We start from the raw sequence: 17733 nt of genomic DNA, 5'->3' as shown, positions 1-17733 counted from the left end.
TTCTTGTTTATATTTAAGCCATTGTAAAATCATATGCTGCTACATTCAAGCAAAAGATGACTAACACATCTTATATATGTCCTCTTTATTAATTAATATTCAAGTTCTTTGTTCCGTGAAGCTGATTCTAAGACAATTTTAGGCATATATCCTCAGATGTAATATGCATTTCCAACTGTACTTATCTTTGTTTATTAGGCTATATATGCTTTCTAAACCTCTTTTTCAATTCCCCATTTATGCCGTGGACTTTCCCTTGTAAATTATTGTATTTTCCCCTACTGTCTCTCATTCTTTATACTATTCTTGACAAAGTTTTTAATGCACAGTTAAGGTCAGTCTCCCCTTCTCTGCTTTTGACCTTGAATGATGCCTGAAACAAAATATTCACAAAGTAAATATAAGTGTTGAAGAAGATTTTCTGACATAGTATCGCTTTGTGTGACTAGAATTTAATTTGGATATGGATGCATGGATAAGAAGTTAGACTAGCAGTTGAGATTCTCCTTAGGATGCCTGCATCTCACATTGGAAAGCCTGGCTTTGAGTCCCAGCTCTGCTCCCAATTCCAGCTTCCTGCTAATGTGAACCTGGAAGACATCAGGTGATTCGGTTAGTTGTGCTCCTGATATCCCTGAAGGAGATCCAGATTGATTTCCTGACCCCTCGTGTAGGCCTGGCCCAGCCCCAGCTGCTGCGAGTATGTGTAGAGTCACTCAGCAGATGAGACTTCTTTCCCAACTGTGTGTATCTCTGTCATCAAATTGATGCAATTAAAATTAATATGCATGCAAAATATCACAGTACATATTGAGTTATTAAATTAGTCATTATTGGTTTTCCTTTAACATGTCGACTCTGAAGATCTAGTTCTCACTTGTTAGATATGAATGCTTTGTTTCTTTTTTTGTCATTTTTTTATTTTTTATTTTTTAATTTTTTTGACAGGCAGAGTGGACAGTGAGAGAGAGAGACAGAGAGAAAGGTCTTCCTCTTGCCTTTGGTTCACCCTCCAATGGCTGCCACAGCTGGCGCATTGCAGCCAGAGCACCGCTCTGATCCAATGGCAGGATCCAGGTACTTATCCTGGTCTCCCATGAGGTGCAGGGCCCAAGGACTTGGGCCATCCTCCACTGCACTCCCTGGCCACAGCAGAGAGCTGGCCTGGAAGAGGGGCAACCGGGACAGAATCCGGTGCCCCGACTGGGACTAGAACCCGGTGTTCTTGTGCCGCAAGGCGGAGGATTAGCCTAGTGAGCTGCGGCGCGGGCCCACTTTGTTTCTTTTCAATTTATTCCACTGTCAGTTGACATAGAATATTGTGAAAATTATTTGATAAATTATTTTGAGTTGGATAAACCAAATTAAAAAACAAGTGCCATAATCTAATTTTACACATAGTAATTTATCATGTTGAAAGCCTAAATATATTTCCTTATAGTAGTCTCAACATGTAGAAAAACACATTACCTCATTATATTTTGTTTAATAAATCCCTGAGTGGAATTGTTTAATTGTTCACATGGCTTTTTCTTCTGGGAATTTGGATATATGAGTTTGAGTTCCTGGTATCTTTTGTAAGATCAAAAAGTTGATCTCAAAAGCCTCAAAGCAACATATAAAAGAACAGCTTCTACTAAGCAATCACAGCCTTCTTAAGGGAGGCACAAAATTCTTCTGTCAATGTAGAAGACCTAGTCCAAGGGATTATGATACATATTGCAATGGATTCATTTTTGTGTTGTTACTCTGTAAGTGCTAACTTTAATTTTGTTCTGTGGAAACTGAACTGAGATATACTCCAGTAGAGTAAGAAGGTGACTGGAAGGAGGGTAGTGACTTTGTGAGTATTCTCAACAATTCTAGCATATTACAGTTGGATAGGATTTTATGTGCATGTTTCCTTCTATTCAGTTATTTTTCCATCCAGGAAACTGATGTTTTAAGGGTAAACATGCCTAGAATACATTTTTTAAGTCTTCAAATTGTTTCCAGTGAAAACAGTGACAACAACAAGTAAGCATTTGTAGTACATGATATTCTTAAAATAATCCTCATCATTATTATAGAACTTATTGCACTCATGTTTTGGATCTTGCTAATCTTTTGTTTTCTGTAGTCATTTCCCTTCCACTGATCCATTTGGCTTTCATTTTTGATTTTTGTATCCTTGAAGTTTATTTCAGTTCTGAAGCATGTGATGTCCTTGAAAGAATATTACTACTAATATTTCCTGCATTAAGTTGATATCTTTGTCACCTTTAATTCTGTGTTTGAAAATAAGGATGTTTGATAGAAAAATATATTAACCAAAGAAATGGTTTTTCCTCAGTGACCCAGATCTCAATATTATTTAAGCATTGTTTTTAAAGATGAGTCTTTTCCTTCAATGCCTACTTTTTAATAGCTATTATTTATAATCACATAACAGAAAACTACCAACAAGAACTCCCTCTAGCCTTCATTTGCTAGCCACTTTGTATAATCATGTCTTCTCCCCACCTACACAGCAGAGGCCATGGCTCCGTTCCTTAGTTTTTAGTCGCATTTTATTTTATTGCATATCTGGAAGCATGGATGATATTCTAAAGCACAGCATTACCTAGGAAGAGTACATGGTAAAAGGAGAAGCAGGTCAAGAAAGAAGCCCTGAGAAAGTGCTACCATATGTGCAGGAAGTTGACTTGGCTCATATTGAGATTAGCAAAGATCAAACAGGCAACCAAGAGAGGTAGGGATTTTAAGTTTTAAAGGAATGTATTAACACATACTGTACATATTTATGGCTCACAGTGTGACATTCAACACATGTAAATAACATGTGTGATCAAACCATTTCCCCTCCCTCACATTATTGTTTGACTTGAGCCCTGATGCACCTATTTTCAATTTACTTATAAATTACATAATAGATTATTGTGAGCTTCAGTCACCCCACTAGGCTGTTTGAACTTGTTCCTTATAGTAGAAACTTATTCTTTCTATCTAATTCTGATTTGGTACCTTTAATCTAATATATTCCTATCACCCCATGCCCTTCCCAAGCTCTAATGATTACTCTTATGCTTTCACATTGAATTTTAAGAAGATTTATTGATTTATGTATTTGAAAGTCAGAGTGACAGAGGGAGAGGGAAGAAGGGAAGGAGAGAGAGAGAGAGAGAGAGAGAGAGAGAGGGAAATACCTTCCATTGACAATTTCACTCCCCAGATGTCCACAATATCCAAGATTGGGACACGCCAAAATCAAGAAATTCATCCATGTCTTCCATGTAGGCTACAGGAGCACAAGTGCTTGAGTCATCATCCACTGCCTTACCGGGCTCATTAGCAGGAAGCTGGATTGGAAGCAGAGCAGCTGGGACTTGAACCAGCACTTTGATATGGAATGCTGGCATTGAAAATAATGGCTGGACCTGTTTCACCACAATGCTGACCCCATTCAGACTTAATTCTTGCAACTTCCACATATGAGAGAGAATATACCTTTGTCTTTCTACATCTGACTTATCTCACATAACATAATGTCCAGTTCCATCCATTTTGCTGCAAATGACAGAAGTCCGATATTTTACATAGCTGAATAATATTCCATTGTATATTTATAACATGATTTCTTTATCCATTTATCTATTGTTGTTCACCTTGGTTTATTTCCAATATTTATTGTTGTGACTAATGCTACAATATGCATGGTGGTGCAAGTAACTTTCTAATATAATGATTTCATGTTTTTGGATTGATACCCAATAGTGGGATTTATCTTTCAAGTGGAAGTTCTTATCATAGTTTTTTAAGGACTCTATATTGTTTTCCGTACTAGCTGTACTGCTTTAAATTCTTATGTGGGGATTTAAAGAAAGAAGTCTATTACATGGTGCAGGGAAATAAAGGTATCTCACATATTTAAAAGTATTAAAATTTGGTATCTAGGATGCAGTTTGCAATTCTGAAAAAGAAATAGACTTTAATTAAATTGCCAGAAAAAAATCCTATCTTAGTAGGCTGAAGTGAGAATGTGCAAATCTGAGGAGATGCCTATAAGGACACATCAAAATGAAACTAGTGAAAATAAAGGGAAGTGGATGATACAGGAATATGCTTTAAAAATGAAATCTTTTTCAACATTCTGCATTAAAAATTAATGCAGAAAAATTAGTGATAATGGTATAAGTGATTTAATTGACCATAGGATGACCTGATGAGAAAATTGAGGGTTTTCATGTTTGTTATATTTTTGTTTAGCAAAATGTAAATTACTTTCCAGGAGTGAGAAGAAAGTGGAATAGTAGAGTATTAAATAGAGTAGTAAAGATTTGAAAGTGAAAGTTTGAAGTAGCTATCACATGAAGGAAATAGTTCTGTGAGGTGCTGATAAGTTATATGTTGTGTACATATAGGTACAATTTTAAATTGTTTATCAGTTAATAAAATAATTAAAACATTGTAATTGATACAAAAGAGACAAAATAGTATTCACAAATAAATTTATAGAGAGATACGAAATATTTTTCCCACAGAGGTGAGAGAAATCAATTGTCTTTACAGTAGATAAAATACACGTTGTGGACAATATATTTGTATTGGGGTATATAATTTACAGAGTAGCACACTACAACAAGAATAATGAAAAGAAGAAATAACTTAGAGGAACAGGTGGTAAGCATATTTCAAAGTGGTTTTTTACACTTTTTCACCATAGAGAATCTGGAAATATTTTTTGGTATCAATAACATACATATCTAGATTGAATATATTAAGGTTGTAAGCATGAATATTTCTCTAGTTTAATTCATAGCTTGGATTACAGATAACAGAGAGAGGGAGAGGAGAGTGGGAGAGGGAAAGAGAGAGAGAGAGAGAGAGTGAGCATACTGATGCTGTAGAAAAAATTATTTAACATTTATAATTTCATGAGAGTGATGATATTATTTTCATATTATGGATGATGAAACTGAATAATTTGGGCAGTCCAAGATTTTGAAACTGCTGAGAAATAGCTAGGACTCAGCCTTTTAAGTAATTCAGAATTTTTATATCTATTTTATCTATAGACTTCAAGCAAGTCTGAGCTCCTTGGTTCTTCAGAGGGAAAGCCATGCGTCACAGTGAGAAATGTAGACATTCTGCTCCTCCATGCCACAGGGTTTCTCCTGGAACTGCAGTGTTTTTATCTATTGAAGAAATAAGTAAACAATATGAATGAAAACAGGGAATCCGCATTTAAAGTTTAGGGTTAGCAAGAATTGAAAAAATTAAGGATAGAGCCCTGGATTCTAGTTTGCAAATTTTCTTGTTGGTAGTTTTATTTAATATGAAAAAATAGCTTTGAGGAATACAAATGGTAAATTACTGAATTGATTTTAAAAATTGAAAAACTATTCATTAAACTACAATGACTGCAGACATGCCTAGTTGCTATTCAAATGTCAGTGTGGATTTAGAATGCTCTTCTGTTTATTCTTGAAACTTTACTTTGTTTTTTCCTTTTGTCAGTGCCCAGGTTTTGTTATCATTCCCATTGTTGCTCTGTCATGACTCCAGAAATCCAGATGCACCATAGACAATGGAGTTGGAGAATGGCACGGTGAAGACGGAATTCATTCTTCTTGGATTTAGCAACCATCCAGAACTTCAGAGTCTTCTTTTTGCTGTGTTCTTTTCCATCTACTCTGTTACCCTGATGGGAAACCTTGGGATGATTTTGTTAATCACAATCAGTCCCCATTTGCACACCCCAATGTACTTTTTCCTCTGCCTTCTGTCCTTTGTAGATGCATGCTACTCTTCTGTCATCGCCCCCAAATTACTTGTGAACCTGTGCTCTGATGAGAAGGTGATTTCTTATAATGGCTGTGCTGCACAGTTATACTTTTTCTGCTCCTTGGTTGACACAGAGTCTTTCCTCTTGGCTGCCATGGCTTATGATCGATACATAGCAATCTGCAACCCACTGCATTACACAGTTGTCATGTCCAAGAGAGTTTGTTGCCAGCTTGCAATTGGAGCATTTCTGGGAGGCACCACGAGCTCAGTTATTCACACCACGAATACTTTCTATCTGTCTTTCTGCTCTAAAGAAATTAATCATTTCTTTTGTGATATCTCCCCACTCTTCTCTCTGTCCTGCACTGACACTTACATGCATGACATTATCCTGGTGGTGTTTGCCAGTTTAGTGGAAGCTATCTGTCTCCTAGCAGTTCTTCTTTCTTATATCTGCATTATAGCAGCGATTCTTAGAACAGGGTCTGCCGAGGGAAGAAGAAAAGGCTTCTCCACTTGTGCTTCTCACCTGATAGTAGTCACTATTTATCATGGTACCCTGATCTTCATTTATTTGCGCCCCAGCACAGGTCATTCACTGGACACTGATAAAGTGACCTCTGTATTCTATACACTGATTATACCTATGTTGAATCCACTGATTTATAGTCTAAGAAATAGAGATGTCAAAAATGCCTTTAGAAAAATGATTAATTTGGGCCAATGCTGTCGCACCGCAGATTAAGTTGTGGCCTGCAGCACCAGCATCCCAAATGGGCCACACTTTGAGTTCGGGCTGCTCCACTTCTGATCCAGCTGCCTGTTAATGTGCCTGGAAAGGCAGTGGAAGATGGCCGGAGTCCTTGAGCCCCTGAACCCATGTAGGAGACTCAGAGAAAGCTCCTGGCTCCTGGCTTCAGCCTGCTGCAGCCCTGGCCATTGTGGCCATTTGGGGAGTGAACCAGTGGATGGAAGATCTTTCTCACTCTGTAACTCTGCCTTTCAAATAAATAATTTTTTTTTAAAAAAAGAAACACTATTAACTGAAAATTGTTTTCTTAAGATGTGGTGGAACATGCCTGATAGTTTGAACAAGGTCAGTTCTTAACCTTTCATCCTAACTGCTGGAAAAGTAAATTTAGCATAGACATTCCCAATACGTGGGTGATGAGGCCTCAGCCACAGAATAGGACCAGGTCGTAACATTAGAATGGGGCCCCCTCACTTCACCTGTGTCTCCAATATTTTAAACTTGAAAATCCACTCCCTATTGAATCCCCTACATTTCATACTCTTACTTCATTCACCTTCCCACCCTAAACTTTTATCACAATTACTTTCAAAATGTATAAGTCATTGATATATAAAAATTCCCTCTTGGTGAGAGAAAAGATATGCAATTTGTTCATCGTGTTTGTACATTGATTTAAATTTCCAAGTAACTGTGTATACATGGGAACTTATCTTTCTGAATCTTATACTAAAATTCTTCCTCAAACCTTAGCATCTATGTTTTTTGTTGGAATGCTCTGCTAATTTCAGGTGATAATTCATATTCTAAATATCACTGGAGTGTTGTTTTTCTTTTAAAGCTCTCATTATTTTATATTTTATTTTGCAGATATTTGTGTCTGTTGTCTTTTGCCAGAGTTAAATTCTTCATTATATAACTGTTGTCTCTGTATCATGGTACCTTCCACATTGCATTTATTTATTTATTTTATTATTCATTGAGGTTGATGTTTTTCAAATGTTTATATATTTATTTGAAAACAGAGTTACATGGGGGGGCAGAGAGAAAGAGAGAGAGAGAGAGAGGGAGAATCTTCCATCTGCTGGTTCGCTACCAAATGGTTGCAATGGGCAGAGCAAGGCCAGGCTGAAGCCAGGAGCCAGAAGCTTCTTCCAGGTCTCCCACAGGGGTGAAAGGGTCCAAGCATTTATGCCGTCCACTTATGCTATCTCAGGCCCATTAGCAGGGAGCTGGATTGGAAATGGAGCAGCAGGGATTTGAACTGGAGCCTATATGGGGTGCTGCCATTACAGGTAGTGGCTTAACCCAGGACACTGCAACACCAGCCCCTCAACTGTATTTCTTGAGGGATCTTTTTATAAGCTAAATATGAAGAAGTTTACATTCAATTATTTTAGTTTAGATTGCATGCTTCCAATATGTAGAAATTATTTCTCTTTTAGTGTTTTTCATTCCTTCTCTAGATTGATTCTGTACTCAAGAGTGACTATTATAAGGTATTACCACATACAATTAAAAATAATTTTTATATACTGACTATATTAAACTGTGGCTTATAAAACATTTTCTTAAGAATATGTGGAATCTCAAAAATGTCTTCATTGTGTGCAAATAGGTGACATTTCTGAGGTAAGTTATGTTCTAAAACCATGGATAAGAAGTGAAGCATGGGCCGGTGCCGTGGCTCACTAGGCTAATCCTCTGTCTTGCGGCGCTGGCACACCGGGTTCTAGTCCCAGTCAGGGTGCCAGATTCTGTCCCAGTTGCCCCTCTTCCAGGCCAGCTCTCTGCTATGGCCAGGGAGTGCAGTGGAGGATGGCCCAAGTGGTTGGGCCCTGCATCCCATGGGAGACCAGGATAAGTACCTGGTTCCTGCCATCGGACCAGTGTGGTGCGCCGGCCGCGGCAGCCATTGGAGGGTGAACCAACGGCAAAGGAAGATCTTTCTCTCTGTCTCTCTCTCTCACTGTCCACTCTGCCTGTCAAAAAAAAAAAAAAAAAAAAAAAGTGAAGCATATGAATGGTGGAATTGTAAAGTAGCTGGTTGGTGGAGCATGGTCTGCAGAGAAGTTATGTTTGGAACTGATGTTTACCGAGTGTTAAACTCAAAGCTGAGGTTTAATAGTAGGAGAGAAGGTAAACTAGAGTGGAAAGCCTTTTGGTTAATCTAGGTCACTATTCCATTCACTGCAGGGGATGCATTTTTCCAATTTGGGATTTGTCTATACAGGTCAATGGTGAGGTAGGGCAATGACTACTGTGGACTTTCAATAGTGAAGACTAGAATGATATCCTGAGACTGATAGGAACTAAATGCTTTGTCCTAAATACTGACCAGGAAATATGCTGTAACATGTAGGGGTTTATCTCAATAGTTCCTTTGTAGCTAAGGGTGCCGTTGCAGCTACCCCATGGGAAAGAGCCACAAAGGATAATGTAAGATGAGGCACTCTGAGATTAATTATTCAAACTCACTTCTTGGAAATGTGTGATCTGGGACTCAGATCAGTTAGCAAGGTTGCACACATCTGTCCTAAACACGGTCATGGTATGGTCAGCATGAGTAGCTGTGGGGAAGTTTCTATTCAGTTCTAATCCTGGGTGAAGACCGAGTCAGAATAAAAGTCCCAAAGTGGCTGTATGGCCATTTACAAACCTGGCCTGTGGCTGGGATCTACAGCTGCAATGTCATCAAGTAGATGAGCAAATCCTGAAACAGACAGAACGTGGAGCCTGGAGGCTACGTTTCATGATGATTTTAACAGCACCAGGAGGTTCATCACCATAGTTGGCTCAGTGTGAGCTCAGAAACCCTCCTGACCAATATCCTGTGTTTCTATATACACCGGGCAGATGGACAGATTAAACCTGTGCTAGAGATGAGGAAACTGAAACCTAGCTATGATCACACAGCTGACAAGTCAATGACAGACTGGAACCCATGTATGCCTCACTTTAAAGTCCAAGCTTGTATCTTAAACTTTCTCTCATGTTCATCATTTTCTTAAAAGAAAAAGAAAAAGAAAAAAAATTCCACAACATGATGGATTCCTGACACTGTGTAAAGACTATTAAATCAATTTTGTCAAAGGGAAAGATAATTAAAAAATAACCAACAAATCCATTTTTCCTTTCACACATGTATATGAATGATGGGCACTGAAGTGGATTTTATATAACACAAATATGTTTAATTTGTATAAATATGAATATATTCAATATATTTCCAATAAAATAAATGGAGTTTAAAAGTGATTTGGACAATAATTGAAAGGGCCTAATAAATGATGTATTCTATGAAAATATGTTATTTGAGATTTAGAGGAAATAATATTTAAGAGAGAGGAAAATACTTTAATGTGTTTTAAACTCTGATCATTCAGTAAGTAATGACAAATGATTGTTTTCATATATTGTTTCTTTCCTATGATATTATGAATTATCTAGTTCTCAGCAGACTTACCAATAAATGAGATGTAGAATAGTACTTAAAAAGTTTGTGGAAAATATAAGGAAAAGATGTTTGCTTTGGCATAATTTTTTTAAAATCCCAGGAACATAAGAGGTCTTCAAAGAGTTAACCAAAAATGTGTATTAAAAAAACTGCATGGATTTAAAAAAAATATTACTAGAAAGAAGCTTATATTTTAATTTCTAATTTTCCATAATCCTTTTGAAGTACCCTTGTAAAATTAAGGTAGAAGAGTCATATGAAAAACTTTTATAACCCTCCATATTCTTTTCATGAAAACAATCTAAAATAAAATGAATAATTTTGAAAAACTGAAATTCTATATATTTCATTACATAGTTAATTGCTTATTGATTACAATGAGAAAATATATGCAATTATACTAATTAAATTATATATTAAATATATTAATGTGTTCTAATGTCCAACCACTCAGAAATCATCACTTCTAATGTTCTTTTTCGAATAGAACTCCAGTTTATTCTTCAGATACACAGAGAGAAATTATAAATCATTATAAAGGAACTATCAATACAAATACTATTTTCCCACCTCAGTATAGGAATATTCATGTTAATAACTCTTCCTTTACAACTAAAATTTATCAGTTTTTCAGTTGTTTTTATTTTAATTATAATCTAACTACTTCTAATTCCAGAAACTCATGAAAGGAGACAGGTGCCTTTAAAGAGGGTTCAGATCCCTCTCCATCAGCTTCTGCATGTGTAATTTCTTTGCAGTTGTCGAGAGCACCATATCTGTCCTGCAGAATGAGAGCAGGAAGGGAAGTGCACAGCCTGGTGCTACAACTCTGAGGCGCAATAAAAACCTGGAGCTGCCAGTTCTTGGATGACTGCTGATAGAATCGAGGCAGACTGATGAGAAATTGATGTAACAGAAGTTTGTTATATCAAATGATCCATATTTCTGATGATTTATTTCTACCTAGGACACAAGACAAGAAGAGTTACAGGCAGATCCCATCTAAGGCAAATCTATTATTGTAAAAGGAAAGGGAATTTTTTTCCTGATTAATATACACCAGTTTTGCAGGGGACATTAATTTGTTTATTTTTAATTGATATCCCAGAGTCATGTACAATAGACAACAAAGCACAAATAATGGTGAACAAGATAGGCGAGGATGCTTTGTCTATGTAGATCTTGAATCTAAGAAAGGAGATTTTCTCTTTATTCTTATTAATTTACTACTTATTCTAAGAGTAACAATGGAGCATTTATGTGCTGATACTTGTGTACAGGAGGAACATGACTAAGTTTGATTCTTTAAAACTTCCTTTTGGCAGAGAATCTACACCCATTAAACTTATTTTTATTTTTATTTATTTATTTTTTTGACAGGCAGAGTGGACAGTGAGAAAGAGAGAGACAGAGAGAAAGGTCTTCCTTTGCTATTGGTTCACCCTCCAATGGCTGCTGTGGCCTTTGCTCTGCAGCTGGCACACTGCGCTGATCCGAAGCCAGGAGCCAGGTGCCTCCTCCTGGTCTCCCATGAGGGTGCAGGGACCAAGGACTTGGGCCATCCTCCACTGCCTTCCCGGGCCACAACAGAGAGCTGGACTGGAAGAGGAGCAACTGGGACAGAATCCGGTGCCCTTTCCGGGATCAGAATCCCGGGATGCCGGTGCCGTAGGTGGAGGATTAGCCTATTGAGCTGCAGCACCGGCTAAACTTATTTTACTAAGCTGGAAACTGAAGGAGGGTATGTTGAATTGTTAAGGGAAAAGGGACTTCCCATAGCCCTAGCATAGAAGTACAAAAAGACCTTGTCAGAAACACAGCACAATTAATCTGTTTCTGTTCTTATTAGTTTAGAGGGAAGACCAAAATTTCCACTGCCTATGCTCAGTTTAGGTGCAATTGAAGTAACTGAAAATATCTGGGAGGTTGTACTGGCAAAATTATAGGAACCTGTGCCAAAGTAATTGTACCTGAATTTTAATACTCAGAATCCTTAACTAATTTCAGATGGAAAGCCAGTTTCATCCAGGAGAGAATTTAGTGCTGATGACTTTCTTCAGGGCGGCTTTCACATCCTTGTTCCTTAAGCTGTAGATCAGTGGGTTTAACATAGGGATGACAACGGTGTAGAAAACAGAGGCCATTTTGTCTGTGTCCATTGAGTAACTTGAGCTGGGTCGGAAATACATGAACAGGAGAGTTCCATGAAATACAGCTACAGCTGTTAAATGGGAGGCACATGTAGAGAAGGCTTTGTGCCTGCCTTCCGCTGACTTCATCCTAAGGATGGTCGCTATGATACAACTATAGGAGAGTAGGACAGTGACAATGCTGCACCCCACCACACAGCCAATGAAAGTGAACATAACTATCTCATTGATGGATGTGTCTGAGCCAGAGAGGGCTAGCAAGGGTGGAATGTCACAGAAAAAGTGATTGATGACATTTGAGTTGCAGAAGGACAATCGAAATGTGCAGCTAGTATGGATTGCCGAATCCACCAAACCTACAATGAAGGCAGCAGCCACTAGCTGCATGCAGATTCTACCAGACATGGCAATTGTATAAAGAAGTGGATTGCAAATTGCTACATAACGATCGTAGGCCATGACAGCCAACATGAGACATTCCATGTCTGCAAAGGCCCCGAAAAAATACATCTGAATGGCACATAAATTATATGGAATCCTCTTTTGCTCCAATAAGAAATCAGCCAGCATCTTGGGAGAGACAGTGGAGGAGTAGCAGACATCACAGAAAGACAGACTGCTCAGGAAATAATACATGGGCGTGTGAAGTCTGGAGTCCATCTTGATCAGCAATATCATCCCTAGATTGGCAGTCACAGTTATTCCATAAACAAGGAGGAAGAGAGCAAAGAGCCCCAGCTGCACATCTTGCTGGCCAGAGAGTCCTAAGAAGACAAAGTCAGTAAACACAGTGCAATTTTCAATCTTCATTGCTCAGATCTGGAAATCCCTGGTTATGAAAGGAGATGGAAGTAGAAGGTTAACATCATTTTACTACATTAACACTTAACCTACTGGGTTAAGAGATTACAGCAAAAAAAGAGGTAAGTAATAGCAGGATTATTTAAAGTAAACTGACTTTACCAGTGCAATGCAAATTAATAAGATGACAGTGATAATCATGTTTCTTATATTTGTATCTTACTGTAGAGAAGTTGCAGCACACTCTCATCCAAACTAACTGTGTTATTTCTATGGAAAGCTACATAGTACTTATGATTTTTTGGACTACTTCCATTGTGTAGAATGAGAAATTCATGTACTCAAATTCAAGGTAAAAATTCTTACAATCAGTTCATCCAGATAGCCATGTTTTCTGACAATATTGCTACAGATTTTGTAGAAATATTGTTATATTCTGTGATAGAGAACACACGTAAGTGAGCAGTGTCAGTATAGAGTATGTCCCATGATTTTCTCCTTGTCATCCAAAATTTGGAGTAAACAAAGCCATAGCAGATTCCACTTGCCCAATCTAGATCAGTACGTGAGCTGCATCCCACTGTTCCTGGGATACAGACTGCCTGTGATTCAGCATTCAGTGGCATAGAAAGTGTGGTGGATGCAGGAGAAGCATGTGGCATGTGGAAGGGGCTCAGCGAACAATAAGTTGGAGTGGGGAGATAGAACTATGTCAGGGCTAGCCATGCCCTCCTCTGAAATCTACTGATGCCCAGCAGAAATAGAACATTTTCAGCCCAACCACAGGAATACTAGTGGCATAAGCAACAGGGAGCCACAAAAGGCACCACTTTACTGTATAAATCCCTGTGCCCTAATCAACAGGCACACACATGATCTACTCACAGCAGAGTACATGTGTAAGAAGTGTGATAACAATGCTTGTATGTTCATAGCCCCATAGCCTCTGAGAGATTTGTTTCTGAACAGTGCTCCCCATTCCAGTTTTCCAGAAAGTATTTTGTTTTCTTGGTCCAATATATTTTATTGTTTTTTTCTTGGTCCTTATTTGTTTTGTATACCTCTGAAGTCTTCTAACCTTTGCTTAAAAGAGTTAATTGTCCTTAGAATGCCAGTAGAATTCTAGATCCTATTGTTATATTTTAACTGAACTAATTATATACTATACAATGACATACACATCCTCTTACATTCTCTCAATATATAAAAAGTGGACTTGAAAGTAGAAGGAGAACAAAAGCAAAGACAAAAAATGATAACTGAATAAGAATATAATGATCAGTATGTGAGTCTCCAGTACTTTGGCTTAAACTCATTTAAATGTCTATCTCTGTGGATAGATTTTTAAAAATAATTATTTTATTTGTACTATAAGAACATATTAAAATACAGGTAAGAGATTAAAAGTGATAAAATAATGTCTGAGAACCTCAATAACCCATGGTAGTATTTATTGTATTCACTTATAACTATGTATATACCTATTTAAAATGCTAGGGGCTGCTGCTTGCAATGCTGGCATCCCATATTGGAGTGCCAGGACAAGTTCCGGCTCCTGTGTTACCATTCCAGCTCCCTGCTAATGTGCTCAGAAGGCAGCAGTTGATTGTCCAAGTACTTGGTTCACTGCCACCCATGTGAGAGACCAGGATGGGATTCCTGGCTCCTGGCTTTGGCCTAGCCCCTAGCCCTGGCTATAGAGGTGATTTGGAAAGTAAAGTGATGGATGGAAGTTTCTCTCTCTCTCTCTCTTTCTCTCACTCTCTCTCTCTCTTTCTCTCTCTGACTTTTGAATAAATAAAACTTCAATTTAAAAAAATAAAATAAACATTAATAATAAAAACACGTTTGCATTAAATTACATAGTCTCCTTTGTTTTGTAACATATTCAGTGGAAAAAAGGAGAAAGGATTAAATACATATACACAATAAATTAGAAAAATAGCAAGGATATTTTTACCTGATAGAGAATCACCGATTTCTTCACTGGATGAAGTTCTACCTACTCAAGTGTTCAGCATTGTCCCCTGATTGACCTAGATTATATAACCATCTCTGTGCCTAGTCCCTTGGTGTTTAACACTTAGCCCCTTAGGAATAAGTAAGAAATATAATAATATGTTTTAACATCTGATATGTTATGCAGGTAGGGTAATTGAGACATCATGCAATATTTTATAATTTTTTCTTTTGCCTTGATCTAGCTTAATGGCAAAAATTGTACATAATTAGCAAAAGAGAAATGACTCCAGTCAGTAAGTATTCAATATTTCCAGTTCATCAATAAATCTGTAGGATTTTGTTTTAATTGCATAATGTATTAAACAAGTACACATCCACCCATATTTGCATATGCTTTCATGAACATATATATACAAGTTTTCCTTAAATGCATTTACAAAGATGTTTATAAGCAGAACTAATATTGTTATCACACCGCTTAGGTATAACCAGATTTTGTTGCCAATTCTATTGTATTTCTTATATTTAAACAATCCAATTTTTAAAATGACATTAGAAGAACAACATTTTTATGTAAGTAATGTCTAGATCCAATGAATTATATTCTATTTACATGCAATACTTTATTTAATCTATCCTCTGTCATCTGGTTAATATAGAACTCTTCAAATCAGAAAATGTCATATTTGAGTAAAATTATACATATATAATTTATCATATCCTGATTTTTTTGAAAAATGGACAAAGGTCTTTAACAGACATATCTTTTTTAAAAAGATTTATTTATTTCATTTGAAAGGCTGAGTTACAGAAAGGGTAAGGCAGAGAGAAAAAGAGAGAGGTCTTCCATCCACTGTTCACTCCCCAGATGGCTGCAATGGCCGGAGATGAGCTGATCTGAAGCCAGGAGCCAGGAGCTTCCTCCAGATCACCCACATGGGTGCAGAAGCCCAAGGACTTGGGACGTCTTCTACTGCTTTCCCAGGCCGTAGTAGAGAGCTGGATCGAAAGTGGAGCAGCCAGGATTCCAACTGGTGTCCATATGGGATGTCAGTACTGCAGTTGACAGCTTTTCCCGCTACCCCATATCTCTGGTCCCAATAGACATTTTATAAAAGAAGAAATACAAATGATCATTCAATGTCTTTTTATTTTTGACAATTACATTGGATGATCAAGAGTTTTGTTGGATAATTCAGGTACATTGCCTTACCCACATTTTCTCAGTAAGCTTAGCCAATGCCCTGAGGTGAAATACATGAAGTAGGTGGATATCAGGAAAGTACCCAGATACCCAAATCTTTGTAGATTAATAATCTTAGCATGCCCAATATCACAACATCAAACCTTCAGTTCATTAAACTTTACTATGCAGCACACACTCAAATATTTCACAGATGTTGGTTTTTTCAACTTTTATTTAATATAGATTTCCAAAGTACAACTTTTAAATTATAGCGGTTTTTCCCTCCATAACCTCCCTCCCACCCGCAACCATCTTTTATTATTGGTTGGCTTTCCATTTATTTTTCAATTTGTGTACCAGACATAAAGCAGTTTGACAGATGAGAGCCATAAATCCTACAGTCCTCAAGCAAAGAGGACTCAGTTATATAGCAGACAGTGATTTAATAAAAGCAGTGATAGAATAATGACTTCAGGAGAATAATATTTATGAGCCTTAAAGAGTAGCTTTTAACAAGAATTAAGAATGAAGAAGTGGGAAGACATTCTGTTTAAGTTAATTGAGTTGAGACTTTCTTGACAGCAATGGAATTTGATGACACTGTTCACCTTGCTCTTTAATCCAGAGTTGTAGAACTTCCTTTCCTCCAAAAAGACATTGGCATGCAATCCTCAGGATTTCTATTCCCCAGCCCCTTTGTCTATAATTCTTCCAAGTCTTCATTTCCCAGCATGTACCTATTTATTGTTTAGGTCAGAAACTGTCTCCTTTTCAAAGAATCTTTTATTATCTACACTCTATATTTAGATGTCTAGCTCATATGTAGGGTTTTGACTTCATGATATTTCATAGCTTATTGCATATTAAACTTAATGAATTAGTGTAGAATTCTCTAGCATATAAACTAGTGGATTTGTCATGAAATGTGAAGACACAACGATATAAAAGATTCATACTAAATACTCAGTAACCCTAAGAATAATTTAATGAATGAATAAGATATTCTTCAAAGAAACAACATTTTGGCATGCTAATATGAAAACTATAAATACATGTATATTTTGAATATAGAGGGATAATTATTTAAATTGGAGACACATAATAAAGCATAACATATTTCAGAAACTGTGAAATATTGGTATGTTGTAATAGAGAAAATATGCAAAATCCATTAGTATCTTCACTTGGTACCAGGACTTTCCTTTGGTAACAAAACAAAGAGATGGTCAAATCCCTTATATAAATTGGCATCACACTCACACACACACACACTATATATATAGATAGATAGATAGATAGATAGATAGATAGATAGATATAAAAGTTCTGCAATGCTTCCATGCACTTCAGATCACTTCTAGAATATTTAAAATACCTACTATAATGCAAATGTTATGTAAATATTTGTCAAGGCAATTTTTTTGGAATAGTGACAAGAAAAGTAGTCCTTATATATTCATTGCCTGTTCATATTTTTGACCGAATATTTTCCACCTGTGGATGTTTAAATCTGGGGATGCAGGGCCCTCTGGTGTGAAGGATCCAATGCATTATATTACAATATTTGTTACAAATTTATTTAATAGTAATAGATTTGAGGAAGCTAACCAAGAGCATAAATGTGTGTGTAAATATAAATTTATAGTGCATGCCTAGCTAC

At 37.0% G+C, this 17733-nt stretch overlaps 2 protein-coding genes across 2 annotated transcripts; one reads left to right on the top strand and one right to left on the bottom strand.

The window, feature by feature from the left end:
- Positions 1-5566: 5566 nt before the first annotated feature.
- LOC100341328 (olfactory receptor 5I1-like) lies at positions 5567-6511 on the top strand. Its single transcript, XM_002708911.1, has one exon. It carries the CDS (start codon positions 5567-5569, stop codon positions 6509-6511), a length of 945 nt encoding a protein of 314 aa, XP_002708957.1.
- A 5484-nt stretch (positions 6512-11995) lies between these two features.
- Positions 11996-12934, bottom strand: LOC103351901 (olfactory receptor 5AP2-like). Its single transcript, XM_008272900.4, has one exon. It carries the CDS (start codon positions 12932-12934, stop codon positions 11996-11998), a length of 939 nt encoding a protein of 312 aa, XP_008271122.3.
- Between the last annotated feature and the right edge of the window lie 4799 nt (positions 12935-17733).

Source organism: Oryctolagus cuniculus, chromosome 1 (assembly GCF_964237555.1).
Source record: "Oryctolagus cuniculus chromosome 1, mOryCun1.1, whole genome shotgun sequence".
Lineage (NCBI taxonomy): Eukaryota > Metazoa > Chordata > Mammalia > Lagomorpha > Leporidae > Oryctolagus > Oryctolagus cuniculus.
The sequence above is the reverse complement of the archived record's forward strand: the minus strand, read 5'-3'. Positions and strand labels throughout refer to the sequence as shown.

Excerpts from the sequence above, each read along its gene's own strand:
- LOC103351901 (XM_008272900.4), bottom strand. The coding sequence starts at position 12,934 with ATGAAGATTGAAAATTGCACTGTGTTTACTGACTTTGTCTTCTTAGGA.
- LOC100341328 (XM_002708911.1), top strand. The coding sequence starts at position 5,567 with ATGGAGTTGGAGAATGGCACGGTGAAGACGGAATTCATTCTTCTTGGA.